General features: G+C 46.4%; 1 protein-coding gene across 1 annotated transcript in view; it reads right to left on the reverse strand.

Moving 5' to 3' along the window:
• Nucleotides 1-1,187: 1,187 nt before the first annotated feature.
• The window catches only part of LOC113590955 (serine/threonine-protein kinase WNK2-like), a 46,615-nt gene continuing 20,597 nt past the window's right edge, over nt 1,188-27,205 (reverse strand). The window contains exons 8-30 of the mRNA XM_035536464.1: nt 25,624-25,876; nt 25,372-25,478; nt 22,994-23,698; nt 20,658-20,783; nt 20,079-20,489; nt 19,286-19,654; nt 18,981-19,030; nt 18,505-18,664; nt 17,940-18,056; nt 17,127-17,294; nt 16,486-16,537; nt 16,019-16,105; nt 14,895-15,547; nt 14,420-14,477; nt 14,082-14,158; nt 13,787-13,993; nt 13,241-13,635; nt 12,079-12,299; nt 11,792-11,995; nt 8,479-8,577; nt 4,743-4,787; nt 3,912-4,219; nt 1,188-2,932 (exon numbers count right to left, since the gene is read on the reverse strand). Coding sequence (XP_035392357.1) covers nt 2,573-2,932; nt 3,912-4,219; nt 4,743-4,787; nt 8,479-8,577; nt 11,792-11,995; nt 12,079-12,299; nt 13,241-13,635; nt 13,787-13,993; nt 14,082-14,158; nt 14,420-14,477; nt 14,895-15,547; nt 16,019-16,105; nt 16,486-16,537; nt 17,127-17,294; nt 17,940-18,056; nt 18,505-18,664; nt 18,981-19,030; nt 19,286-19,654; nt 20,079-20,489; nt 20,658-20,783; nt 22,994-23,698; nt 25,372-25,478; nt 25,624-25,876 — 5,232 coding nt within the window. The 3' untranslated portion in view covers nt 1,188-2,572. The remainder of the gene's footprint in view (nt 2,933-3,911; nt 4,220-4,742; nt 4,788-8,478; nt 8,578-11,791; nt 11,996-12,078; nt 12,300-13,240; nt 13,636-13,786; nt 13,994-14,081; nt 14,159-14,419; nt 14,478-14,894; nt 15,548-16,018; nt 16,106-16,485; nt 16,538-17,126; nt 17,295-17,939; nt 18,057-18,504; nt 18,665-18,980; nt 19,031-19,285; nt 19,655-20,078; nt 20,490-20,657; nt 20,784-22,993; nt 23,699-25,371; nt 25,479-25,623; nt 25,877-27,205) is intronic.

Consider the following 27,205-nt stretch of genomic DNA (forward strand, 5'->3'; position numbering starts at 1 on the left):
ACCATTCTCCATAATGTCCAATATAAAAGAGTACAATAAACTGGTGAAATAATAAGATACTGGGAGAGGTTTAAAAAGAAGAAAATAATACTAAAGCAAATGGTGTACGTACATTAAATTACAGGTGACCTGCACAGTTCACAGCTTGGGCAGAACCATAGTTCACAGCCTCTTCAACGTGGGGTAGAAAAAACGGTTCCGTTTAGGAACCATGTGGTGGGGAGCCTGAGCGTGCAGGGCCCAGGATTCGGAGTCACAAAGATCAGGCTCTGATTGCAGCCGGGGAAAGTGCAGTTATAGCATAGTGTCCTCAGAGTGTCCAGTCACCCCTCCCCCCCAATCACCCCCAACACCTCTGCAACTTCTAATTAAAAAGTTAAATATTTGCAACACAAGTGAAATGCAGAAACAGGTGATCTCCATTATGAATCAATTTGTGGCACACACAAACAAATGTGATTTCATTCCTCATACTTCACAATCTTTCTAAATCAACAGCAGGGTATGTGGAATTATTATGGACATGACTTAGAGCCTTTTTTGTACCTTGTTTCACACTCAGTACTTCACAGAGATCTAGATATAACTTGGGCAGTGTGCTGGATTACAGACAATATATTGCCTTATACACTGCATTGTTTGAATGTGTGTGTATACAGTAACTGCTGTTCACATTTTTCGCTTTACTAAATCACTCAGAACACACTAGCAGCATTGAAAAAAAGAAAAAGAAAAACTCTTAGAAATTTTAATAGATTGTAGAAACATGTCTAAACGAATGATTGCAATGCCTTTCCAAAATACAGCCAGTGCATAAGTGCCGAACAATAACAGAGCCGTAACGGGGAAAGAAAAGAAGAACCTATGTAAATGCAGCTTAAAATCATCTTGCTCTAGTTGATGGATGGAATGCTAGGCAGTCGTGTACAGTGCCAATTTCTGCACTGGGCCTCTCGTTCTCCTAGTGTGTGGATAAGGCTTGTGGCAAGGCCATTTTTAAAAGCTTTTGTTCCTTTTCTTTTCCTCTTTATTGTGGGTTAGGGTGAAATTGCACTTAAGTCTGCGTAGCTATTCTCCCCCAACATTACATAGTCACTGCTACATTCTGAGACAGCTCAGTATTTAATTTCTCACACGTACCTGCAGGATTTATCTTCCCCCCCCCCCCTCCCACCCCCACAAACAAAACTAAAACCAGCCTGAAATTTGTAAACTTGTAAACTTCACTGTGAGCATGCATAAGTTTTCCTGCCCTTCCCCCTACATGCAACGTTCCCAAGCACCACATGAAATCTTTCTGTGTGTTTCACAAATGCACCAACACGGATGGCATGGACCCTTGTCCAATCATACACCATGCAAGTGGCCAGTGTTTCACGAGGTTAAGATGTTGGAATAAACATTTGCGACTCCTCATATTGTGCTTGTAACGGGCTTTCTGCTGAGGCCGTAAACCAAATGCTCTCCACAGGCATATTTCCTATCAAGAATATACAGTTGCTACCAAATTAAGATTTTCTTTTGTGTCATGCTTTGTCTCAAGGGCTTTTTAAAAATGGTAACAATTGAAGGAGGAAAAAATAAATAAATGGGGTGGGGGAGAGACGAAAAACTGATATTGCATTGAACACAACAAGATTCGTAGTCGCCCGTGAGGCCGAAGCCTCTTCGCTGGGGGCCGACTTACTGAGTTGTGTGGGGTAATCATTTAACTGTCAAGGCACTACACTCCTCCTGATCCTCTTGCTTGCAGGGCATCTGCGCTGCAGTCTGAGACTGCACTGTGCATGCATTCTTCTCCACTCCATGGGACTGGTAGCTACCAGAGCCATAGGTTTGGAGCTCCATAAAAGTAGCCTGAAATTTAGCGTTAAGACACCTCACTATGAGTAGGACCTTAAATCGAGTTGAACACTGATGAAATCTTTTGTTCTTCTCTAAGCATTTGGTATCTTTGGATGTTCATGCATCTATAGCTCTGAGAAGTACCAGTGAAGGCCTGTTTGTTTATTCTGTACTAGACCTATCAAACAGTGAGCTCTAGTGGAAAAGCGTGAGAATTCAGACGTGTGATGAACAGTTATGGCTGTAGGATTCATAAAGGCCATAGTCAAATGCATTACAACCAAATGCAGACTTTCTTCCACTCACTCAAGTGCTGACACACACACACACACACACACACACACACACACACACACACACACACACACACACACACTTTATTTACAGGCTCTGGAGCTATGTACAGGTGCCGTCTGCCATCCAAGGCAGGTTACTGACATCATTAACACTGAACCATACAACTTGACTATGGATATTGAAGTTTCCATGTGAGGCTGGGGTAACCTGTACAGCTTAGCATATGTGTGGAGAACATGAGTAACAAACTTCTTACCAGTGACTCCACTAGAAGAGCCAGGTATGTAGGAAGTAGTTATTTTAAATCAGGGGGTCATTAAATGAGTATCACAGTTCTAGTCTACACAGCTTTGCATTAGATACAAGTTACTGAAGTAACTGGCCCAGGGCTTTGCTTGTGGAATGGGTTGGAGCAAATAAGGTAGTTTCGTTATATAGTCCTGGCACCACCAGGGCACAGAGGGTTGTCCGAGGTGCTCAGCGCCATGGGAAAGGCTTGCAGCGCAGTACTGGTCAGTGCAGGGAAGGGCACCATACCCGCTGTGCCAAGCATGCGCACGGGCCCCATTGTGCCAGCCGGACAGGGAATCCTTGGCCACTGCGTTGGGTACCTGGAGGCTGGCACCACCCCTCCATAGGGACCAGTGGAGAGCAGGTAGCCAGCTGGCTGTAGGACCGGTGAGGGTGTGCTCGCAAGGGCAGGGGGCCGGGCCGGGCATAGAGCTCCAGAGAGCGTGCAGGAGAGGGGAAGCTGGCACGACAAGGAGCTCCGAGGAACTGTAGCTCTCATCTACACACACACACACACACACACACACACACACACACACACACACACACACACACACACAGAGGGGTGGGGGTGGGAGGGACAGACCAAGAGCACATATAGGAGATTAAACCTTTGTGTGTTTCACAAATGCACCAACAATGATGGCTACGGTTAAGATGCTGGAATAAACATTTGCGACTCCTCATATTGTGCTTGTAACGGGCTTTCTGCTGAGGCCATAAACCAAATGCTCTCCACAGGCATATTTCCCATCAAGAATATACAGTTGTTACCAAATTAAGATTTTCTTTTGTGTCATGCTTTGCTTGAAGAGCTTTTTAAAAACGGTGTCAATTGAAGGAAAAAAAAAAAGGGGGTGGGGGAGAGACGAAAAACTGATATTGCATGGAACACAACAAGATTCGTAGTCGCCCGTGAGGCCGAAGCCTCTTCGCTGGGGGCCGACTTACTGAGTTGTGTGGGGTAATCGTTTAACTGTCAAGGCACTACACTCCTCCTGATCCTCTTGCTTGCAGGGCATCTGCGCTGCAGTCTGAGACTGCACTGTGCATGCATTCTTCTCCACTCCATGGGACTGGTAGCTACCAGAGCCATAGGTTTGGAGCTCCATAAAAGTAGCCTGAAATTTAGCGTTAAGACACCTCACTATGAGTAGGACCTTAAATCGAGTTGAACACTGATGAAATCTTTTGTTCTTCTCTAAGCATTTGGTATCTTTGGATGTTCATGCATCTATATGAAGGGTGGAGAGGGAAAGTCAGATGTTGTTTGAACATCTTTTTAGGTGCATCTCAGTTAAAGCTTGACTTCCGTCTATGAATGCACATTTTATATGGCATTTAAATGGACCACTTTCTGTGTGATTAACTCCATGCTGCCATGTCCATCAAAGTCTTTGCACACGAAGTAACTGAGTTAGAAAGGTTAAGAGCAAGAGGAGAACTTGGGTTTAGGAAAATGAGTTGAAAACATTTACCTGATTTGTAGCTCCTCCCTTTGATGGGGGATTGACTTTCATGTCCTGGTGACGTTGCTGCTGTTTGATCTGGTTGAGGGAGAGGCGGGATTGAGGAGCAGAAGCAAGCGTTTCTTTTGTCCAATCATCGACCAGTTTGTGCAGGTCGTCGGTGAATGTTCTGGTTTTATTGTTACTGTTGTTGGTCTGAGCCTGAGCTAGCGCTGTGATTGGTTGAGGACCAGGCGTAGGCATAGACACAGGAGGTGGGACCGATTGCTGATTGGATGCCGAGGTTGTAGGCGTGGCACCAGTGCTGTTTGATGACCCTATAAGAGACAACACACACTTGAGGAAAAAAGCAAAAACGAGAGGAAGGATCCTTCCGCCCCACAAAAAACTAAACCAACCAAAAAAGGCATCTTGCCTTGGATTTCAGTAATCAATCAGCTGCTTACTGATAATCTGTCAAACCTGACTGTGTTAAATGACTCACCCAATTAGCATCATCTCTGGAATATGAAATCACGTTTATTCTATCAACAAGACTTTTTTTTTTTTTTCCACTGCCTTGTCAATAAGCAGCCAAAAGACTGAACTAAGCAACATGACTACTGAAACACACACAAGGAATAATCAAAGATGCAGACATAAATTAACAAACAAGACTTGTTGCACCAAATATCACCATGCACTATGGGGAGAAAAAAATGAATTAAAGGAATGAACTGGTGAAGCACTTCATTATGTTTCCACACGTTGCCGTTGCAAACACAGGAAGACGACAGGAAGAGAAAGGGGTACGAGAAAAGAAAAATGGACAGAACAAGAGAGAGTAAATGGGATAGTTACTACTACTGCGCTCTTTGCCTAGACATAGTCGTTTCAGAGTGGACCCTATAAAGAGGCAAAACAATAAAGACACACAAGGTTAGGGGGTAGGCGTGAAACGCCGCACACTGTAGCTCATTGGACAAGCAGCAGGACAACCATAGACAGTGGCCATTCAAGTAAACAGAAATGGGATCAGGAGGAGGTACAGGGAGATTTGATTTAGCCAGTAAAGATAGTGGGTTCAGGGTGGTTGGGGGTGCTGCAGGTGATGTATTGATTTAGAAGACCCTAATTGGAGGTCCACAAAAAGAAAAAAAAAAAAAAAAAAAAAAAGTTTTAGTTACAGTTATAGAATTAGTTGCACGGAACTGTAGCAGGTCGCTTGTTGCAGTGGTAGCTCAGTTAGGTACTTGACTTGTAATCGGAAGGTTGCTGGTTCAAGCCAGCAAGTTGCTTTGGATAAAAGTGTCAGGTAAATGTAAATGCTTGTTTTTTGGGGGAGGCAGGGGGGAAGCATCCTATGTTTCAAAGCAGTGGATTTACAATCCTTGTTTGAGTAGCGCTACAAAACACATTTCAACATTTTTCCAGCTCCCCTCTATGGCCAAATCAGCCCTTCATGAGTTTCAAAGGTGTTTTAGGCAAATACTAGAGAGTTTACAGTGCAGGGGCACTTCACGACCAGGACTGGGGAAGTGACGTAAAGGAAAGCATCACTAATTTTTGTGAAAAAGAACTAAAACCAGGGCTGTTTTTAAGTCCTTGTGAGTAGACCCTTTTCTGAATCTGATCCAGTCTGATAGGCAAAGAGCTCTTGATGGCACATTTCCATTGGCACGGTGTCATTGCCGGTTCCATAATCTTTAATGGTTCTGCATTCTGCAAAATAAAAGTAGTTCTAAACCTGTTGCGCTGGACCCAATGACTTTGTGACGCCAGAGGCCTGGCCACTGTGTAAGGTTATTAACCCACCATTTACAACTAAAAGCAGGAGAATTACATCACAAATGGCAGCTTTGAATCACCAGTGCTCCTGAAAGTTGATTGTGGATGGTTAGATGTGCCCTCAAAGAAAAGCAATAATTTGCGAAAGAGCAGGCTACGCCATGTAGTTTATACAATGTTTCTGATGTCCATTTCCAGATTAGGCCCATATTCAGATGCTCTCAAACCAGTGGAAATGTGGGTCCATTCTTAAACAGTTTGTAGTTCACAGAGACCAGCACCAGTTCCAGCATGAGTGCTGAACTTTGTTGATGGAAAAGTGTTATGAGAGATATTCTTACATTTGCCGATTCATATAACGTTTGAAAAAAGATTAATGAAGCTTTCCTTTAAGCGTATTCAACCAGAGATCACATTTTTGCAATTGCACCGAAACCTCATTCCCCTATTAGGCATGTGTTGTAAAAAAATCTCCAAAAAAATGTATACTAGATAATTATGCACTTTCACTTCAATATGGCTTTATTTTTCTCAACTCACTTAAAAAGGGAATAGCAGATGTTTTAAATCACATATTAGAATTGATATTAAGAACTGAAACCAGGATATAAAGTGAGGGGAAAAAAAAGCTTTTGGTACTGTGACGGAGGTTGGAGGTTCCATGGAAGGGGAAAACTATTTACATTGGCATAGTTGAATAAGCATAGTTAGGTGCGTAGAATGAATATACCATAAACCTCAAACTCTGTTGTTACTTCCTTCAAATGTAAATCCCGCATAAGCAAAACAGTCAATTCCAAAAATCCGAGACTTTTACATAAGTCTTAATTGATTCACATTTATGCCTTAAAAATTTGCATACACCAGCCCATTTTCTACCCCAGGCAATATTAACAGACCTGTAAAGCCAAAAGTTCAACAGTTCTGCAGGTGTGACACCGGAGCAACAGGCATGGTTGATACTTGTATTTAACAGGATCCCAGACAAGCTGTTAGTTTGCCCCGCACATTTCACTCCAGACAGTTCTCAAACCTTAGAAAATACAGAGAAAGTTGTCTCTCAGCACTCAACACTGAAGAGAGTTCCAACTACATTGGCATCACAAGCCCAACCATAACCTCTTGCCAAGTAGCTAGTTAGTTATGCTGACTTATTTACATTTGAGTTTCCTGCCTGTTACACATTCAAAGTAGCAGCATGCCATATGAATCAACAATACAAAATGTCTATTTGTCAATCCCCCAGAAAAATTTTAACTCATAGTTAAATCAACAAGACATAACTCAGAAGCTAACTAGTTCAGTTATTTAAAGATATCCACTCTATTGCTAGCCAGCCAGATAGCTAACGCTCCTAACTTATCCACCATTGAAATGGAGATGACTCATTTGTCAAGACATCTAGTCAATCTATTAACATCAATTTTGCTTGAGAACTGAAATATCCCTGATGCAGGCTCAAACATATGGCTGGACGCCTAAATACTCCATGGTTCTCCTCTCGCAGTTAGCTAGCAATTTAATTTTGACATGTTCATTCTGTGTAAGCCATCGTGGTGCCTCACCATAAACCAGCCAGTCAGAACAGAACTAATCAATTATGCATGAGCTCACCAAAAAAATGGTGTTAAAGAAAAAAAAAGTGCAAAAAAGACTCGTTTCATTCTATAACATACGGCTGTAAAGGGGCATGTTAAGCTCCATGTGGGTGTATTTCATGTTGACCAACATCATATAGCTTCTATATAAACATCAGTTTTAAAATGTGGAATAAATGCATTCTAGGGCACCTTTAATTACTGCCAATTTGCGCAACTAGAGTTGCTCATCTTGTAACCAAAGGGGAAAAAAAGTTTAAATTAATTTCCTCCAAAGCTTAAGGTTTTGCTATTAAATACGAAATAAACAGAAATTACAGAAACATCCATTCTACAAAAGCCTGAGTAGAAAAGCCAGAGCCTCTTTTTCTTTGTTTTTGGTTTTAAAGAGTCATGCAGTGGCAAGCCTGAGAGGAGGTGATGAGATAAGAATTTAAAATATGGCCCTGGTGGTCTCCAAAGCGACCCTGGCTCGTGCCTCTGGCGTGCACGTCTTCTGATTCCAAACACGAGACAAGACAGCCAAATGACCTCGTATGCCGGCTTTGGGGCTTTTTTTCCCCACCTTTTCAAATACGTGACCCAAAATAACTCGGGGACAATTAGTGAAAGAAAAAAACGCACACGAATAGAAGGTACAAAGGCTTTGGCAGAGACACATGCATAGCCTCTCTCAGAGTTTGGAAGGCCCATGTTTTTTTTTGTTTTGTTTGTTTGTTTGTTTGTTTTTTTTGGGGGGGGGGGAGAGACCACAGTTAACAATTTGTTAAGCCAAAATGGAGCACAAAGCATTTGTATGAAAAGGCATGGCTGAAACGATACGGGTACTGAACCCGAGAACTGATGGTGAGCAACAGGAGAAGTGGAGATCTGTGTCCACAAAAAAAAAAACAAAAAAAAAAACACCCCACAGTTGATGGCTGTGTGCATGGAGAAAGTCTGTCTGTCTGTGTGTGTGTGTGTGTGTGTGTGTGTGTGTGTGTGTGTGTGTGTGTGTGTGTGTGTGTGTGTGTGTGCGCACACATGGGGGGGAGGGGGATGGGGCGCAGTGGTACGACAGACTTAAATCCTTTACATAAGAAGAGCCATAACATGGTGATGGGGGCCATAAAAGACAGAAAGAAGCAAGACAGGGAGACAGGGAGAGAGAAAAAGTAAAAGAAAACAGAGGAAAGCTGAGTGAAGTAGAGTAGAAAGGAACAAATACAAACAGATGGACAGAGACACGGGTCCACTGAGGAATCTAGTGCGCGGTTTGCTACTAGATTTATAGGTGATTCTCTCAGATGTTTGGTGGTAAACGGTCCAGCCTGTGAAAGACGAATATAAAAGGGAGAGAGAAAAAAGAAAGGAGAGATAAAGAGGGGGGGAGAGAGAGAGAGAGAGAGAGAGAGAAGAGAGAAAGAGTGGTGTAACAGCAAACACATCAGGGATCAGAGACCGGCATCATCTCAGCATCGTCAGTAAGGCACAGCCAAGGATGACCAGAGGGGTATTCCTGCATGCGGGAACACCTCCAAAGGGGTGGAGTGTAGCTCCAAATGAGTGGGCCATAGCTCCAAATCCAGGGGGTGGGGGTCATAGTGCCAAATGGGAGGGCCGTAACTCCTAATGTGCAGGGTATAGCTCCGCATGCTCTGCTATTGGCTGTTGAGAAGTATGAGTGGTCCAGAGTAGTGGGTTGTGTGAGGTCAGTTTCAGCATTCATACTGTTAGCTGAATGTTTTATTCTGTTTTAATTATCTGCTTGCGTGCATTCAATACATTGTGCATGAATTGGTTTTTTTTGTTTTTTTTTAAAAGATTCCAAAAGACTAGATATGGGTTTGAGCCACAGCATAGTCCAATGTAATTCCTTTATCTTAATGTCAACATCTACCAGTGCTTTCATGACCAATCCTGAAGGCAATCAACGTAAAGCTTCACTCATTTTCATATATAGCCAACGTAAAGCACAATTAATTATTTATATAGCCCAGAGATCTGAGCTCTGTGACCTTTAGGTCAATGTCATTGACACATCTTTGTCTCTCATCCATTTCTCAGAAACAGACAACAGTTTTCTCTATATTATTTTTAGATTATATTTCATCTGATAGTTTGACTGCCAACCTTTTGCAATATTTGTATTAGACCAATAACAAGGCATTTAAAAGGCAGCGATCCAATTTGGAGTCAAGACCGACCTGTTTGGGGTTAAACCCTTACCCTTTAGAGCTGGTCCAGCCTGCAGGAATACATACTTGAGGAGAACAGGGCTAATGAGTTGTGTTAGTGTGGGTGTGTGTTTCTGAGGGATGTTTCTCACAGCTTAGTGACATGTCCAGTTAGGTTGGCCAACAGCGCCCCCTTGTGCAGCTTACTGTCACCGTACTAGGGATTAGATGGAGCCATTTCTACACACTCATTGTCTCCATATGCACTGAACTGTACAGAGGGGACACTAGTGAGTAGAGCTACTGTACAAGACCTGTAAGGACATCAAGGGATGCTCTATACTCATCAACATAACCATGTGCTGTGTGCATGTATTTTTGGAGAAAGTGTGAAAATAACTGATCACACATACAAATGTAATGGTGATGTCACCTTCCTACAGTACTTTGTGGGCTGGTGATTATAATGTGTGTGTGTGTGTGTGTGTGTGTGTGTGTGTGTGTGTGTGTGTGTGTGAGAGAGAAACACAGATGGTGGGAATCTTTAACCATGCTGCATAATACATACAAATTCACAGACTTCTATATGGGCACAACAGGAAGGGTGTGTGTGTGTGTGTGTGTGTGTGTGTGTGTGTGTGTGTGTGTGTGTGTGTGTGTATATACACAGCTCCGGAAAAAAAAAAGAGACCACTCCATTTTTTTCTTAAATCAGCATCTCCACATGTACAGCAGCCATTCCATTCAAGTGTTTGTTGAATTCCTTCACAGACAGACCTCATTCTACTTAATGGGATGCTGAACCTTAAAATCCTATTCTAATGAGCAACAGTATAAAAACCACTGCTGCAGTCCTCACTATTCTCCTGTTATAGAACCAGCTGGATGGGAAAAGTAGTGCTGGGACTACCCAAAAAGTAAGTGTAGTCAAAATACAAAATACAGCTACAGACCATGCCAAAGAGTTGAAAAGAGAGGTTCTTAATGAGGAAAAGAAGGGGTCAATTGTAGCTTTACTGGCAGAGGGATACAGTGAGCGTCAGGTTGCTTCTGTCTTAAGAATTTGAAAAACTACAGTTCATAAGAACAAGGTCAAGCAGCAAACACATGGGACAACAGCAGCTACAGACTGACAGAGGTCAAAAAGGACTCTCTACCCACCGTGATGATCGCCACCTCATTCGAATGTCACAACCGTAAGATGACGTCAAGTGAAAAAAAAATGGCATGCAGCAACTGGGGTAAATTGCACAGTGAGGACGGTTTGAAACAGGCTTCTGGAGGCAGGGCTGAAGTCGTGCAGAGCTAGAAAAAAGCCCTTCATCAATGAGAAGCAAAGAGCCAGACTGAAGTTTGCGAAACGCCATAAGGATTAGGCCGTAGAAGACTGGAGTAAGGTCATCTCTGATGAGTGCAATTTTCAGCTTTGTCCAACACCTGGTCGTGTAATGGTTAGACGGAGACCTGGAGAGGCCTACAAGCCAGAATGTTTCGCACCCACTGTGAAATTTGGTGTAGGATTGGTGATGATCCGGGGGTGTTTCAGCAAGGCTGGAATTGGGCAGGTTTGTCTTTGTGAAGGACGCATGAATCAAGGCCCATACAAAACTCTGCTGGAAGAAAACTTGCTTCCTTCTGCTCTGACAAGGTTCCACAACTCTGATGATTGTTTTTTTCAACAGGACAATGCTCCATGTCACACAGCCAGGTCAAAGTATGGATGAGGGACCACCAGATCAAGACCCTATCATGGCCAGCCCAATCTCCAGACATGAACCCCACTGAAAACCTCTGGAATGTGATCAAGAGGAAGATGGATGGTCGCAAGCCATCAAAAAGCAGAGCTCCTGGAATTTCTGTGCCATGAGCGGCGTAAAATTACTCAACAGCAACGTGAAAGACTGGTGGAAAGCATGCCAAGACGCATGAAAGCTGTGATTAGAAATCAGGGTTATTCCCCCAAATATTGCTTTCTTGACTCATCCTAAGTTGAAATATTATTAATGTGTTGTTTATAAATGAATATGAGCTTGTTTTCTTTGCATTATTTGTGGTCTGAAATTTCGGTTTTGTTATTTTGACCATTAGTCATTTTCATAAAAACAACATGCTCTGAAATGCAATATACAGAGAAACTGATCATTTTGTAGTGGTCTCATTTTTTTTCCTGGAGATTTTATTTGTATGCATGTATGTATGTATGTATTTGTGTGTGTGGGTACACGCGCGCGCGAGAATGAGAAAGTGAGATAAGACGTGTGGCAGGAAGTGTCCCCGAGACGCTGTCTGTTCATGTCAAGGTGGCTGATACACAGACACACCGATGGCTTTCAGAATGAGTGTGACATGAGTTTCTTACGTTTCTTACCTTGGCCAGGCGGCGTAGGCGTGGCCGTGCCGTAGATGTTGTCGGACGAAAGAGAGACCTTCAGCGAGCAGGGTTGCTGGGTGTGGACCGGCCGCATCGAGTCCACCGGGCACCCCCGCAGGGCGGTTGCGTCAGACCCCGCAGAGCTGGTACCCAGAGTTGCGCTTTTGGGCAGGGCTGCCACCATACTGGAGCAGGCCTCAGCTGCAGGGAAAGGCGGGTCAGACTGGCCGGAGGAGAGGGCGAAGCGCCGTGCTCTGCTCGTATCCGGGACTGCCGGTGCTTACCTGGACTGCTGGCACGGCTTGCTTTGAGCTGCTGGACTGTGGGGTTGATGAGCTTGCCTGCTTTGACCTTGTGCTTAGAGGCACGGCGGCGGCGGCCACCTGTGGGGGGCGCCGCATGCAGGAAACCTACGCCGGGAGGCACGGGGCGGCCCAGCCGAGAGTACAGCTGTTCGATCTCGCTTCTCTGGTTAGCCTGCAACTCTGAGATTTCCTTCATATGCCTGAAAGAACATGAGTCAGAGTGAGCCAGATGAGTTGGGTTAGGAGGAGTGAAAGGACATTACAAAAATGTACATCAGGTAATGTTGCCATTGCACTGTACAGCCTATAAGTGTCACATTTTGAGGCTCCATCACAATGTAAATAAAATAAAACTAAAACTAAATAATTTAAATAAAACTAATTCCTATGAGGATAAATAGCAAAATGTCAGCTTCAGTCCCCAGGTATTCACACTTCTTCTGTGTGGATAACAGGAGTGACAGTTGTAGTTTCTGTGACAAGAAACCAGACAAGAATGACCCTGTACCAGAGTGAAGGAATACAGACAAAGCGCACGGAACGATTTCTTGGGGGTGTGGCCCAATACGGAGGCTGGCCTTACAGGCTCACTTCTCTTTACTGAGGATCATTTTATTAATACTTGTAAATGTGTCTCAGTTCACAGTAGCTTGTGGTGAAGCAGGGAACATAAAAAAAAGGGCTTCCCACACACTTCATTTACACCGAACGCCTGGCAGCCACTTTAGTAGACATGCCAAATTTGCACTTGCAGTCCTTGGCCACTTTGTTGGGTTTTAGAAATGTACGTTTCTAATAAAGTGGTGCTTTCTAATAATGTAACTGATAGATATGGGCCTATAAAAACAAATGCCTAAATACATAAATAAAATCTGATGCTCTGCACCTCAACATGGCTACCATTTTTATTTAAAAATGCAATATAAAGCAAATGTTGTTAAAACCATCCAATAAATTACAAAATGCACTGTATTTACAAAATATATACACTGTCTCATACTTCATTGTCTCATTCTGCATTTGTTGTTGTTTTTTTCAACATGCACATCATAGACTGCTTCTTTGCCTTTGAAATTTTGAAACTATCTGGAGGTGTTTTAAGCTAGTGTTTACGTAAAAATGCGTGCGTAGAGCATTTTACTTCTCTCTGAGCCTCTGGAGCTCTTTTTTCATGTCGACGTCCTCAAACTCCGAATCGTTATCGCTGCTGACGTACGTCGCGTGGGTGTGGTTGGCAACACAAGGGGCGTGTCCATTAAGCAACGGAGGACGGCTGGGCGAATCAGAGCTGTGCACACTGCTGTTGCGGCCAGAACGACGGAAGAAGGCCACTGCCCGCTTCATGAGGTCACTCCCACTGTGCTCCGACAGGGCATGAGCAGTTTGTGCAGGTTTATGGGGCGGGGCCAAGCTGTTGTCGTCCTCACCAGAATCGGAGGAGAGATGGAGGCCGTGCTGTGTTGCCCCATCGATCGACAACGAGGTCTGAGAGTGGACCAACGGGGGTGTGCCCTCTGGGCTGGAAGCAGGCGTGTCCTACAAAGACAAATCCAAAGCAATAAATGAGAAACAAACCAAAAGACTAGCATAAGGATGTAAATTTGTATGTAAAAATAGAAATAGAAAATGTTTAAAAAAGAAAATGTAATTAAAAGCACATGCTTTGCTATGGAATGGTCATCTTCACCTGATACAAGTCGGGCGGTGCTGAATAACGGTTGCTCTGGGACTTTTGTGCAGCTTGGACTCCATTCTCGGTTGTAATGGCAACCCCAGTATCCATGGTTACCACGGCTCCTCCCCCTCCGTGAACAGGCACGGGAGAGCTGCTGGAGATTTGGTCTTTACTGCTCTGATCCAAATAATAGTCACCATCTGGTGCTATCGGAACAACCTAGAGAACACGTTGCCGACGAATGAAACTACAGCACGACAGGTACTGAGAGAGTACGTTTATCAAATTACAAACATCAGTGCCTCACCTGGAACCGGCCCTTGAAGATACCGCGTCCATCAAACCTGCCTCCTGAGTCATTTCCAATTACCAGCTTGTTCAAAGCTAATGAAGGCAGATAAATTATAGATACATTAACTAAAAAAAACATTTCCAGTTTACAGTCAAGTTCATCTCTATGCTACTTTAACTTAAAACTGGGATTTAGATGTAGACCTGGGCTGAGGTAATGACTAAGGTAATTAATTGATCTATAGGGCCAAAGACAAGAGGCCAAAATCTCAATCAATAACTTGTATTACTGAGTCTCACATGTATGTGTATGTACATACACACACATACACACTTATACACACACACACTTACGAGCAACAGCAGAGTCACTTAAGGTACCAAGACTATCGCTCCTCTCTGGAATCTGTGGCTGGAAGAGGACGTAAGGGGGAAGGAATGAAACCCAGCGAGCTTTATGATGAGCAGAAGACGACGAGCAAAACATACGAACACAAGTGATGAGAAACCTCGCTGCTCCTGGGCAATCGATACAACAGTGGGCAATCTCGTTTTACTTGAAAGCCCTGGTCAAACTAACAGTGAACCATGCTGTCTGTGGAATGTAGGTTCATTTAATGTGACTGGAAACAGATCATCCTAATGTACTCAACTGAAGATAATGGTCAACATATTATAGCTTGTATGAAACAGAAAATAAACTATAAATGTGGACAAAATAAATGCTGCTTGGACAAGGAGCCTCTTTTCCCACGCTTTGCTAACTAGCATCAATAATGAAGTCTAATACAACTAATTGTAAAGTGGATGCTGGGAAATGTAGTTTTACCAGCATCTCTCCTTTTCTGGGTGCTCCGTCACTGCCTTGGCTATCTGACGCTGGAGGGGAGCCGGGAGGTTCAGATGCAGAGCTCGTGGATTGTGAGGGGTTGTACTCCTGATACAGAAGGTTTCTAAGTTTCTCATCGAGTGTCTTTATTGTCCTATCGGTGAACTCCAGTCTGGGAGGCCCCTCCCCATCAGACTCCCCTGGCCCGCCTCCCAGATGTGCCTGCGACGAGACAGGCCCTGATGTAAAGGGAGGGGCCTGTTGCGCATGATGGCCTGGGCTTTGAGGCTGGGACTGCGTCCCACTGATGGCAGGTGGCGGAATAGGAGTGGAAAATGGTTGCTGAAGCACTACTGGTTGGGCCAAAGTTGGGGGCGGGTCAGTGACGGGGCTGGTGTCATGATGGGCTGGCTGGTGAGGGGCCACAATTTTTTGAATGCCGGGATCCTGGGAAATGGGAGAGACGATGGGACAGCATGGGATGTCTGCGACCATGGACGCTGCTGCTGAGTGACCGGTGTGTGGATCTTCCGCTGATTGAGTACATTCCGTGGCGCAGAGGGAGGGTTTGGGCAGCAGCGGGTGTTTCTGTGGAGTTCTGACGCCGCCCACGTTGGTATCTGGTACCTGAGCTGCACAAAGACCCTCTGAATCTGCAAGTCAGAGAGGGAGAGAGAAAACTGAGTAAAGAATCTAATCTCTTGGGATGCACAAGACAACAGTTAATTGTGATTATACTACTGGCCACTGCACTACTGATATTGCAAAGGGTTGCAATATGTAGGCAAGCCCTCTAATAAATGCCATTTTAAAATTGCATGTCATGGGTATCCTGGCCAACTTTCGATCTTCCTGTTTTAAAAATAGTTATGTGAATAATTTCAGTCAAAACAATGGATGCTGCTCTTCATCCAGACTCATGAGATGTTCACCTGTGTGTTTTTAATATATAGCAAACCATACTGCAACTGAATTATGCAGCAATATGACTGCAAAATAATCTTTTGTCCATCTCCCATAACCCTTCTCTAGCAGAAGCAAATTTAGAAGCCAGTGACTCACTGAGCGGTTATGCAACGGTGGCATTGTGGCACATATTGGGATACAGATATACCAGTGTATACCTTTGGCTGTGATGTTGTCTTCCCCGCTGTCTGTGGCCGTCTCAGCCACAGGGCAGATAATGAACCAGCGCTTTCCAGTGTGGAGTACTGTGACACACGTACGCACACACACACAAAATCAGCAGAAAAAAAGCTCAGATCCAATGGAAGAAAACCAGCTTGTGTGACACACCTTTGCTTCATAAGCTGTGAGTTTCTGAAAAAAGTGTTGGGTTTAAATTCCTGCCCCTGGCCACTTTATTAGGATACACGGGGCAATGGCTGTGGCCATCCAAGTGCTTTCCTTAGGACTCAATGTGCATTATACATCCTCTCTGTTGTAAAGAGAGCAAACTACTCTACAGTTTGACATGTGTACACAAAAATGAGTTTTACATATCGGGATCATCTGATTCCTAGGTAGCCAGTCAGAGGCTAACCAAAACAGAAACATTTGTCTGCACGGCAAAAACACACGCATGTCTTACCATTTTGTTGATAGACTAGCTGGTTAGATGGACTTTGTTGAGACTTCGCTCCCTGCAACAAAACCAGTTAATTCAAATCATATATTTTATGCCCATTTCACCCAAATTCCATCTGCATATGATGCCTGGAGCAATACAACTACTAGCGTGCAACGGTTCATAAGCCCAGACATGCTTTCTGCTCATTACAGGGAGGACATTAGCACTTCATGCCTCTTGGTTTGTATGCTCAGCAGTCTTCCTGTCCATGAGTAAAGCACGCCCTAGGGACGACTTAATAACCACACTTCAAAAAGAGATGAATCTTTAATCTTTAATGGGGGGGTGGAAATCACAAATGCCAGCTGTCAGACATTTAAGTGATAAATTGTGCTTCAAGACAAATGATATGTCCCAGGTACCGGTAGAACCTTTAAATGACACGTTGCATCAGGGACCCAATCAGGTCAATACTGTGTGGATCGTACTGATTTCAGGAATTTATTTCAGGGATGTACATAGTTCTAATACTGAATGCGGGCAGGTCTTGCATTCAACTTCCTTTTTGTTTTTTTATATACTGACTCAAACATGCTAGTGAACTGAAGGCACTACATTTAAGTTTGGTATTGCTGAACCTCTCCAGGGTGGACAGGACTCACCTCCGTGCCAGAGCCACCGACGGGGCTCAGGTGGGGCAGCGGGTTCTGGTCCGAGCCGCTCTCGCCCTCTGCCTCTTCGCTCAGGATGTCCTCTGCTTTCTCTACAATGTCCTTCAGCTGGTCGATGAACATCTCCTTCTCCGGCAGCAGGATAAAGTCATTCTCGACCTAGCGGACACACGCACATGCAGACACAGCTGTTTGGGTGTGTTTTGGTAGGAATAATGGCAGGCTCCACACATCACACACACACACAAACAATTGTGCATCTCTCTCTCTCTCTCTCTCTCAAACATGTTACATGATGCAAACAGAGGGGGTACTTGCATTGCTGCATTGCAGAGGTTCAGGTTGGTCGGGTGAAAGAGAGATGGGGGGGGGGGGGGAATTAAAGCTACATGAAAGCGCAATTCTCAGAATGCAGAGCCGAGAAAAGAGGTGAAAGGGAAACGAGCAAACCAGACAGGGATGAAGGAGACGGGGATCAGAGCCAGACAGCAGCTCAGAGGGCTGGAGCTTGCAGAGTGGAGCCCCGACGAAAGGAGAGAGAAAACAAAGTAAGGCTCTCCAAAACTCAACACACCATGGAGGGGGTGGGGGTGGGGTCACAGGGAGCTACACAGCTAAGCAATGCAGATAAGAAGGAAAATCGAAACCTCAGCAACAAGCTGAACTGACGGGCTCGGTTATAATCGATAAGCCATGAGAGCATCGTTGAACAAAGCGCTTGCGTAGAGCAAACTAGGGCTAACTGACAAAGAGGAAGAAGACGAAGACAGGAAGGACAGTGGACATGGCTGGACAGAGGCTCACCATGTAGGTGGCAATCTCCTCTGGAGCATCTCCGTCCAGGTCAAACTTAAAGGTCACCATCTTGTGGTTATGGGTCTCCAGCTGGCATTCCACCATCTTGTCGCCCGTGTTACACACCTGCTGGGCAGGATAGAGGGAGCATATTATCCTGCTGGTCAAACTCCAGAATTAGCCATTTAAACCAGGAGTGTGTCAGCCGATGGTATACAGCAGAACGAGCATCAGCGTAAGCACGCTAATATTAAAACATACTAGACTACTCTACACCAGTTCTGGAATACTGGACCCAGGACTACTATAATATGGTAGGGTCTTAGAATCATTAGAGACTGAACATGCCCTCATTTGTGGTTTTGGTACAAGAGTTGAGCATGCTCAGCTGCACCTGGAGTCTCACTGAGCATGCCCAGCTCAGCTGCACCTGGTGTCTCACTGAGCATGCTCAGTTCAGTTACACCTGGAGTCTCACTGAGCATGCTCAGTTGCATCTGCAGTCTCACTGAGTTTGCCCGGTCCGGTTGCGGAGGCCAGGTGTACTCGGTCTGGATCGATTCTGTAGACTCACGTTGAGCATGCTCAGTTTGGGCTTGCCGCTCTTCTCCTGCCGTGAGCGCGTGCGAGAGGATTTGCGGTGGTGCTTGCGGGCCCTCAGTTCGCTCCGCCCGCCGTGCGTCCCCTCATTGCAGTCACTTGTCTCCTTTCCTGACGTGGCATCCGAGTTCACACTGTGGCAATAGCAGGTTCATGTTAATGAGCTGGTAGTGCATACTTAAATTACAACACTGAATGAACACAAAGAAAAAAAAAAACGATTGTATCGTGAACTGAAATTTGTTGACTAGAAAGTGTACTTTTTGAAACTTGTATTTGAGGAAACTCACTGAAAGAGCTCACGTTACTGCCTCGGGGTTTTTAACTAAAGGCCACACACACACATTGATGAGCTCAACTTGAATTCAGGCATTTTAAAATAAACAGCCTATGGAAATAAAGCTCATTTATCCCCCGTCACAGAGACCTCCATCAACTCGAGGCTCCTACCTGTCATAAGCCAATCCAGACACTGATGTCTGTTTATCGAGTGCAGCCTCCTTCAAGCAAACAGGAGAGAATGAAAGCAAGTGAGCCACAGATTAGGAGATTAGGAGAAGAGAGGCAGAGAGAGAGAAACACTAAAAACTTGTGTACAATCACACAATCAATAATTCCTCAAACACGAATAATCATTTTGAAAAGCTACTACCTCAGGGCAGGAGTGTATTCCCTTGTTTATTACAGGAAACCATGGAAACCATTAACTCTTTTCCTATTGTCCCTTTTAAAAGCAGGCCACAGTTTTGCCTCACCTCGGCCAACACTTCGGCGGCCGGCCGGCCAGCCCCGGACTGCTGACTCGGCTGGGCCGAGGCGCTGCCGCTTGGCTGCTGCTGCTGTGTCCCGCGAGCGCTTGGTTGTTTGTGCTGCGTCATGCTGGCCGTGGCGGCAGCAGGGAGGTGGGGCTCCTGGGTCAGGCCTGGCGGGGTGCCTGGGGACAGCGGCCGGGCCGCTGAGGAGGGCTGGATGGCGAGCGGAGGCAGCTGGGAGGCCTGGGCGTGACGGGCAGAGTCCGTGGTGGCGATCGGGAGCACGGTCGGCGGGCGCGGGGCGGAGCTCGTCTGGGTGGCAGTCAGGACTGGAAGAGCAGCTAGGGCCTGGTTATTGCTAGTAGACTCTCCCTAAAGTAACAGCCGACAGCTTAGCTGGGTTCCGAAATCCATGCAAATACTTTTCTTCACCATGGACTGTTTGACCCCAGTCAGACAGCAAATGCAGTTGCACAGAGTGCGTTTTTGGCTCTGGGTAAATTGCATCTCTCTCTTTCCTTTCATGGCCCATCTGCACTGGGTCCCCAGAGGAGGCCCAACCTGCAGAGAGGTGCCATGATCCTGCAGTGGCTGCTGTTTGGTTTATTGATTAGCCCAAACGTTTGCTCACTGAAAGTCTCCTGAATCTAAATCGAGTGCATTCCCCAACATAAATAAGTCTGGAATAAAGGCAGTAGACACTGCAATTACAAGCATTCTGCACACCCTTGCGGTCTTAAATCTCATAAGGGACCATTTAAATTCGCACGCACACGCACGCACACGCACACTTTACCTGAGAAAGAGGAACCTCGGTGGAGAGGGGCGGCCCTATGGACACTGAGGCGGGGTTTGGTGAAGGAGGTAGTTTTTGGTGCACGGGGGGTGTGGTCTGAGTGAGGGTAAACAGGGAGGGTGTGGCCACGGAGCTCTGCTGCTGAGCCACGGTTGAGCCGTGGTGGTAAGTGTGTGCTGTGGGGACTGCGCTCGTGAACACAGGAGCGGCACATGGCCCCTGGGTACCATGTGCCGCGAGAGGGGCCGCCACGGCTCCATCCACCTGCGAGCAGGACACCGGTGACACGGAGGGCAGAGTGGGAGGGGCCTGGCCAGCGGAGAGGTACAGCGGCACGAGGGAGGACTGTGCAGAGGGAAAGGAGTCGTGTCCAGGAAGGGGGGCCCCAGCAGACTGGTTCAGTGTGGGTAACTGGGGTGGGACACAAAAACATGCACTACCTAATCAAATATCTTTTTACAGTAAAAAAACGAACAAAAGAAATCTGGGAGTCTTATTTCATGCTGACTTGCATTATTCAGCATAGTGGTTAACTAACAGAGGTCAGATTAAAGCACGAGTAGGAGACAGGAGGCATACGTGTGTGAGGTGAGCTGATTGCTGAGAAGACTGGTGTGGTGGCAGTTGTTGAGCAGCAGAAGCTTGAACCAATGGCTGCTGAGTAGGAGTGTTCTTGGTAGGTAAACTGGATGATTGGAGGATGTGCTGCATATTTTGAGCATAAAACAAAACAGACAGGGTAGGATGGTTAACAGCAATACAGCGTCCAATAAAATCACCATCAACTATTGCTGTGGAAAGGAAACAGGAGAAAGTGAATGAACTGGTTATATGACAACTCTGTCCTTGTGGCGTTAGACTTAGTTCTCAGTATTGGGATCTAGATCACGTGTGCCTTAATGTGTTCATTCCTGATCTACTGAGAGCACAATCAACTATCAACCAGACCTGTCCCAGGCAGGTCACATTTCATGTCCCAGTCTATTGTTCAGTCTGGAATAAAGCTGGAGGTCATTAGTTAGTGAGCGCACAGAGCCCAGCATTTTCTGACAAGTTGTTGCTGTTCCCTCTGCTGGCCGGCCATATCTGTAAATAAGCCATCTGTGTGCTGGAGGTGTGCAAAGTTCCAGGGTAATGTATGCCGCTAAAATCTGTGTGACCCAGCACCTGGTTATTGACCTACATAAATGCTCAGTCTCTCAGCTTTCTCAGGTGCAAGATTACCTTGACAACCTGTACCGACTGCATAAAATTTGCATGTTATATTGTGCGAATAGTAGTAGATGGTGATGCGAAGTACAGTACAGTAGCTCCCTTACTACTTCTGTAATGCTAATGTGCTTATTTAAAAGTTAGTACTGAATGTGCTGGCAACTTATTGTAAACTTGCATCGTTTCTTTCAGCCGAAAAAAAATTTCAGCAAGTGTAAAAATCCTGAGACACGAGTCCTAGATGTTGTAGGATCAGTCACCTTCATTGTGTGGCACAGAATGTGTCAGGGCTTCTCACCTCCAGTGCCGGGGGCTGCGCCACCCTGTGTGGTTTTGAGTTTTCCTTGCTCCAGCATGGCTGATCCAACTGTTCACCTAATTAGCAAGCCCTTCATGAGCTGGAGTGGCGTTGGGGAAGGGAAAACCCAACTCCGCGCAAATGCAGTGATTCTTATAAAAATCCGTTCATTGACATCACAGTCTCCGTAATAAAACTCCATAACCAGTAACCAATCCATGTGCTTTTGCATGAGCCTAGCAAACGGGACACTCAACTACTGACAATGCCTGGACAAAGCTGTCTGGTCTGATGAACCTTGGTTCTAGGCAGTGATGTGAACACAGAGTAACAGGTCCATGCAGGGGTACAAGCGTACAGGGCATTGGCAGGGATGTAATGTTTTGGGTGCATTCAGGCAAATGTGCCCAAAAATACCTGAATTTTGAGAATTCCAGAGAACAGCGAACATTGCAGAAGCCCACATTTAACACTCTCAGCCACCACAAGCGAATGGACACATTCAGTAACCATGCTCCACATATGGCAGATCTAGAATCACTATGGTTCAAGGACCATTCAGGTGAAATGTGGTGGGCACCACAATCCGAAATTCTATCATCATTAGGATGACCTGGAACGCTTGGAGAGCTATGTGAAGCAGCCACATCTGCATGGCTACCGTCAACACCTGGAAGCTACCAAGACCTTTGATGCCCCTGTGTGGCAAAAGGTGGAGCAATATAGTACTGATATGATACTCACTGTGTGGTGCAAAGTACATCACAATCGCACTTTGGAGATATGGTATTTTGTCCATTGTGCTGTCCAGGAAGAACTAAGGTTACTTGGATAAAACCCATTTTACAGCTGCAGGCTGTCTTGGAGCACACTTCACTCATGTAGCAGCCAACCACAACACATTCATTTCTTGAAACAGAACTTCAAGTACGAGTCATTTTTTAATAATATTCGCCAACACTACAGAACAGGGTGTCCTGAGCTCGACACTCCTGCCCAACAGACATATACTGATGCGATAAAGCCCAATCGATCATGCCAAACCAAAAGTGACCGAGCCTCAAAGTGCCCCCCTCATCTGGATCTGGCAGGGGAAACCACAGCATCGATATTCCAAGTGCCAGGCCAAAAGCATTCCCAGGATGCACCATAAACCGCTAGGCAGAATCAGAGGGATACAATCACACTGTCATGGCCTTTACTGAAAGCTTGTCCCCAGTACTGTTGCGTACATGAAAGTGGCGTGACTGGATTTAATAGGCGCACACATGTGGCGCCAGGCATGACAATGGCTCTTGATATACAGCTCAGTTTTAAATGCAATTATATTGCCCATGTGACCCAAGTAGGAGTTACCTGGGCAGAGAAACCCTTGACCCTTGGAACGACGGTGGACTTAACTCACCTGTTGTCCAGGTGCGTCAGTGGCCCTGTGACCTGGACGTGCAGGGGTAGGGAGCGAAGCCGCTGCCTGCAGCGCTGCATTCTGAGCAGATTCACCGCTCTCGACCGCGTTTGCCTGAGGCGGTGCGTTTGGAATGGGACTCAGCCTAGCGGCGGTGCCCCGCGGCACGTTGGGAACAGGACTCAGTCTGGCGGCCGGGGCCAGCGGCACGCTAGGAACAGGGCTCAACCTGGCGGCTGTGGCCAGCGGCGCGCAGGGAACGGGACCAGCAGCCGCGTACAGAACATTTGAAACGGGACTCGACCCGGCAGCGGCCGCGTGCGGCGCGGGGACGGGATGGTAACCAGGGGAGGGGGGGTTCACGTCCGCCTGCGCTTTCGGCGGCCCCGCCCGTCCTGCGGGAGGGTGGCTCTGCACGGCGGGAACGTGCGGCACGGCTGGCGCGCCGTGCGCTAGTGCGGGAGGTCTCGGCGGCGGGTGCTGCGCCTCACCGACCGGCGGCATTGGGGCAGCTGAACAGCTCTGGCGCTGCAGAGCCTGGCCTGCAGGTGCGTATGCAGGCTGTGCGGGTGTGACTACAGGGGCTATGGCAGGGGGCACAGAGAGGGGCATAGCAGAGTAGCTCTGGGAGGACTGGAGGAGGTGGGCGGGCATCTGCAGGGCTGTGGCAGACACCGTCTGGCTCTGGAGACCCAGAACACTGGTCTGTAGGACAGAAGAGCAGTAATGAGAGCACCGTTTCTCACTCTAATCTCAACACCACAGCCAAACAGTGCTTAAACAAAAATGTTCCTTCTCTTTTCTAAGTCTCTCAACTGAACAGGCCTTCAAATATATGTATCAAACTATATACACTAAAAAAAAAAAAAAAAAAAAAAAAAACAAAAAAAAAAAAACAGACGACAGCCAGTCCTGTATACAAATAGAAATGAATAATCTCATGAATGAAGCGAAGCTTAAGAAAAGCCAGATAAGCAACTTCAACCAGCAGTAAGGCAGTTGGTAGGACAGTTGGTGGTATTTAAAAGTAAAAGATATTGGTCGGTTATTCCCCATAAGAAATTTGCCTTCGTGTTAAACCACGGCACAGTGTGTAGCTCCGGGTGGAGCCACTGGCTGCCTGAGCCGAGCGCGGACACCTTAGAAGCCTCTTCGAATTTGTGTTAACGAGACGAGTATTTGCCCAAGTCTTCCCGAACGGCACCAGGAGGTGACGGAGAGACATGGACGAGGAAGGAAGAGAAACAGACGTGAAAGAGAGGCGGACTCCAAAAGTGACAGAAAAGATGCTTGTCCTCAGACGCACAGCACCCTCTATAGCTTGGCGCACAGCAGAGCGGGCAGGCTGTCGGACCTACCATGTAGACCAGGGCATGGTCGTCCACGCAAACACTCGCCCGGCGCTGCAATGTCGGGTGGGGCTTTAGCTTGGTGTCCACCTCTCTCTCGTCCCCGTTGTCGTGTGAGGGCTGGTACAACACTGCTTCTTTCAGGATTGCCGGGACTCTTAGCTGGGGAGTTGGGACATGTTTGTGCCCAATGATGTTCTGCAGAGACCTGTTGAGCTGCGATAGGCAAGTGGTCTCGCTGAAGGAGCGCCTGTGTCGGCATATTTTGGGCCGCAGTTCAGTAGGAGGGGAGCGCTTGCCCAGGGATGGGGCTGCACTTGACAGGCTGGGTCCTTGCTCCGCCCAAGGCATGAGCGAAAAAACTGGGGAGTACACGTGGCACATGGGGAGCGGGCTGTAGATGGTGGGGCTCAGAGAATACTGACGCCCGTGGGCGTCACCAACTGCGGGTTGGTCCCACTCCGTCTCGCTCGGCAACCCCGCCGAAGACTCGCTGAGGCGACGAATATCGAGCGGCGGTGGGGGGTGTCCTGGCCTCCGAGTAGAAGAATGATCCTTCTCTTCAATTTTCGACTCCGACCGGGTTAACAGGATGTGGGTGTGGCCAGGACTTTCTGGCCGGGAAATTGATTGGACACGTGGGCGGTTTGTGTGTTTGTCAGTCACAGAATTGCTTCGGGAGCGTGCACCTGCCATAGGTCCCGCCCAATGGGAGGAAGACTGCGCTTCCAAATCGTCATGAGGTGTCAAAAGTAGGCCACTAGCATGACACTAACACAAAGCAAGCAAGGGACACGCGCACAAACATGAAACAAAACACAACCACAAGGCCATGTTATGTGAAGTGAAACTCTAAGGAAACAAAACCCAAGACAAAAATGTTTGTGGTATGTTTGAAGCATGTATGCTATAAGCATATTGACAAGTACATTTATGGAGACAACAACACAACACACTAGACGGGCAACGCGGTGTGGCGCACGACTTTCTCATTCAAGTGTTCACTCATGGGTTTGCCAAGATACAGACCTGCTGTGTTGCCGTGGAGACAGGTTCCTGCAGAGACTGGTATATGACACTGTGCAAGCTGCTACTGTGGGAGTCTGAGTATACTGTAGAGCCAGTGCCACTGTCAGCTAAAGAGAGTGAGCGAGAGGCATGGATGAGGCCCTGCTTGGTCAAAAATACAGAACACACATAAAGGATTCTGATCTTGTGCATTTATTACAGGACGTTTTCCTTTTTAAGATCACTCACCCATCCACCCACCCACCCACTCACATGTAGTAGAGGTAGTCCTGCTGCTCAGCTGGCTCAGATGGCCATGCGGCTCCGCCTCTGCGTCCTCGGGCTCGGCGGGGCCGCCAGCATCGCCCAGGATGGGTGCAGGCTGGGCTTTGGCGGGCTGAGCTGCGGCGCTCTGCGCGGCTGATGGCGGCGTCCGCGCCCGTCGCCACTTTATCAGGGCCACCCGGTCCCGGATAGACTTGCCCACGATCTTTGCGTCGCTCTCGTGGAAAAAGCCGGACTCCACCTGACAGGAAATGAAGAACATGATGGAGCCTGCACACATTTTTGAACAGAACGGCAGGCTTTCCCATGGAACAGAAAGATGGAGCTCTTAAAATTGAAGTAAAAAATGTTTCATCAAAAGGTAAGCACTGAGAACAAGGGGAACATTGCAAGAAGGACCTACAATAGAGTCACGATGCCCAGAACACTCACGCGCACGCATGCAAACTTCAAAGCAAATGGGACTCATTACCCACTAGTCACACTGACGCTTTCTAAAATGAGTCAAGTCCAAAAACAAGCGCAGTTATGTTTATTTCAGGCATTGCTCAGTAGTTACTGTTGCACATGAGCGCTAAAAGGAAAGCCATTGTGAAACCCGCCTGTAGTGTTTAATGGGGGCCCAAACGTCTCAACTGTGAATCATCCCAAACACCTCTAATTATGCTCCTGAATAGCTTACAGAAGTCACTGATGTGTTAACAGTATGGCTCTTGATGTCATCTAGGGGGGAACGACTCGACCCGTGAACGCCTGGTACAGCTCGTGGAGGGCTCAATAATTAGCTGAGGGAGCTGAATCCAGCGTGAGCAGAAAGGGCCCGAATTGGGCAGCGCTGAGGCTGCCGCGGCGACTGGATGAAACATCGCGTGGGCACAGAACCCAAGGTAATGTTTGCACTGACTGTGATGATCAATAAGTGGTGAGGAAGAAGGACACATTTCCAGCAGCATGCGTGCGTATACACACATGCGCACACACACGTATGCTACATTACTCACAGTGCATAACATTTTCCAATTATGGTGCCTTGGGACAGGACAGCTGTGACCAAAGACTTCAGGAAAGGATGGTGATCTGATTTTAACAGGCCTGGGCATACAGCAGTGTTTACTCCGAAAAACCTGAGAGACTCATTGTTTAATTTGTGTGTGTATACACACACACACACACACTTTTTTTTTTTTTTTTTTTTTTAACTTTGCTTCTACTTTTGGACTTGTTTTCTAGAGATCCAAGATAAGCAATAGTCAGATTACATTTTCACTTTTCCCCCCCATTTTATATTGTTCAAACATGTTTAAGACACAGACCACTTGTATATTGCCCTCCTACTCCAATAACCCTGTGCAAAGTATAAATCTGGATTTCAGCTAGTATAGGGAGCTACATAATTACATATAAACAACTTATAGCTAGTGTCATGCCTACATTATCACAATTACACATTGAGAATGATGAGATTCAGTAAAAATGACAATTTCAGGACCCTAAAATAACACATCCTAAGTAGAAGGAGAGAGGGCCGTTTCTTGGACTGAACCCCCAACAGGATTCTGAGGAGAGATCC

The sequence above is a fragment of the Electrophorus electricus genome, chromosome 18 (genome assembly GCF_013358815.1).
Source record: "Electrophorus electricus isolate fEleEle1 chromosome 18, fEleEle1.pri, whole genome shotgun sequence".
Taxonomy (NCBI): Eukaryota; Metazoa; Chordata; class Actinopteri; order Gymnotiformes; family Gymnotidae; genus Electrophorus; species Electrophorus electricus.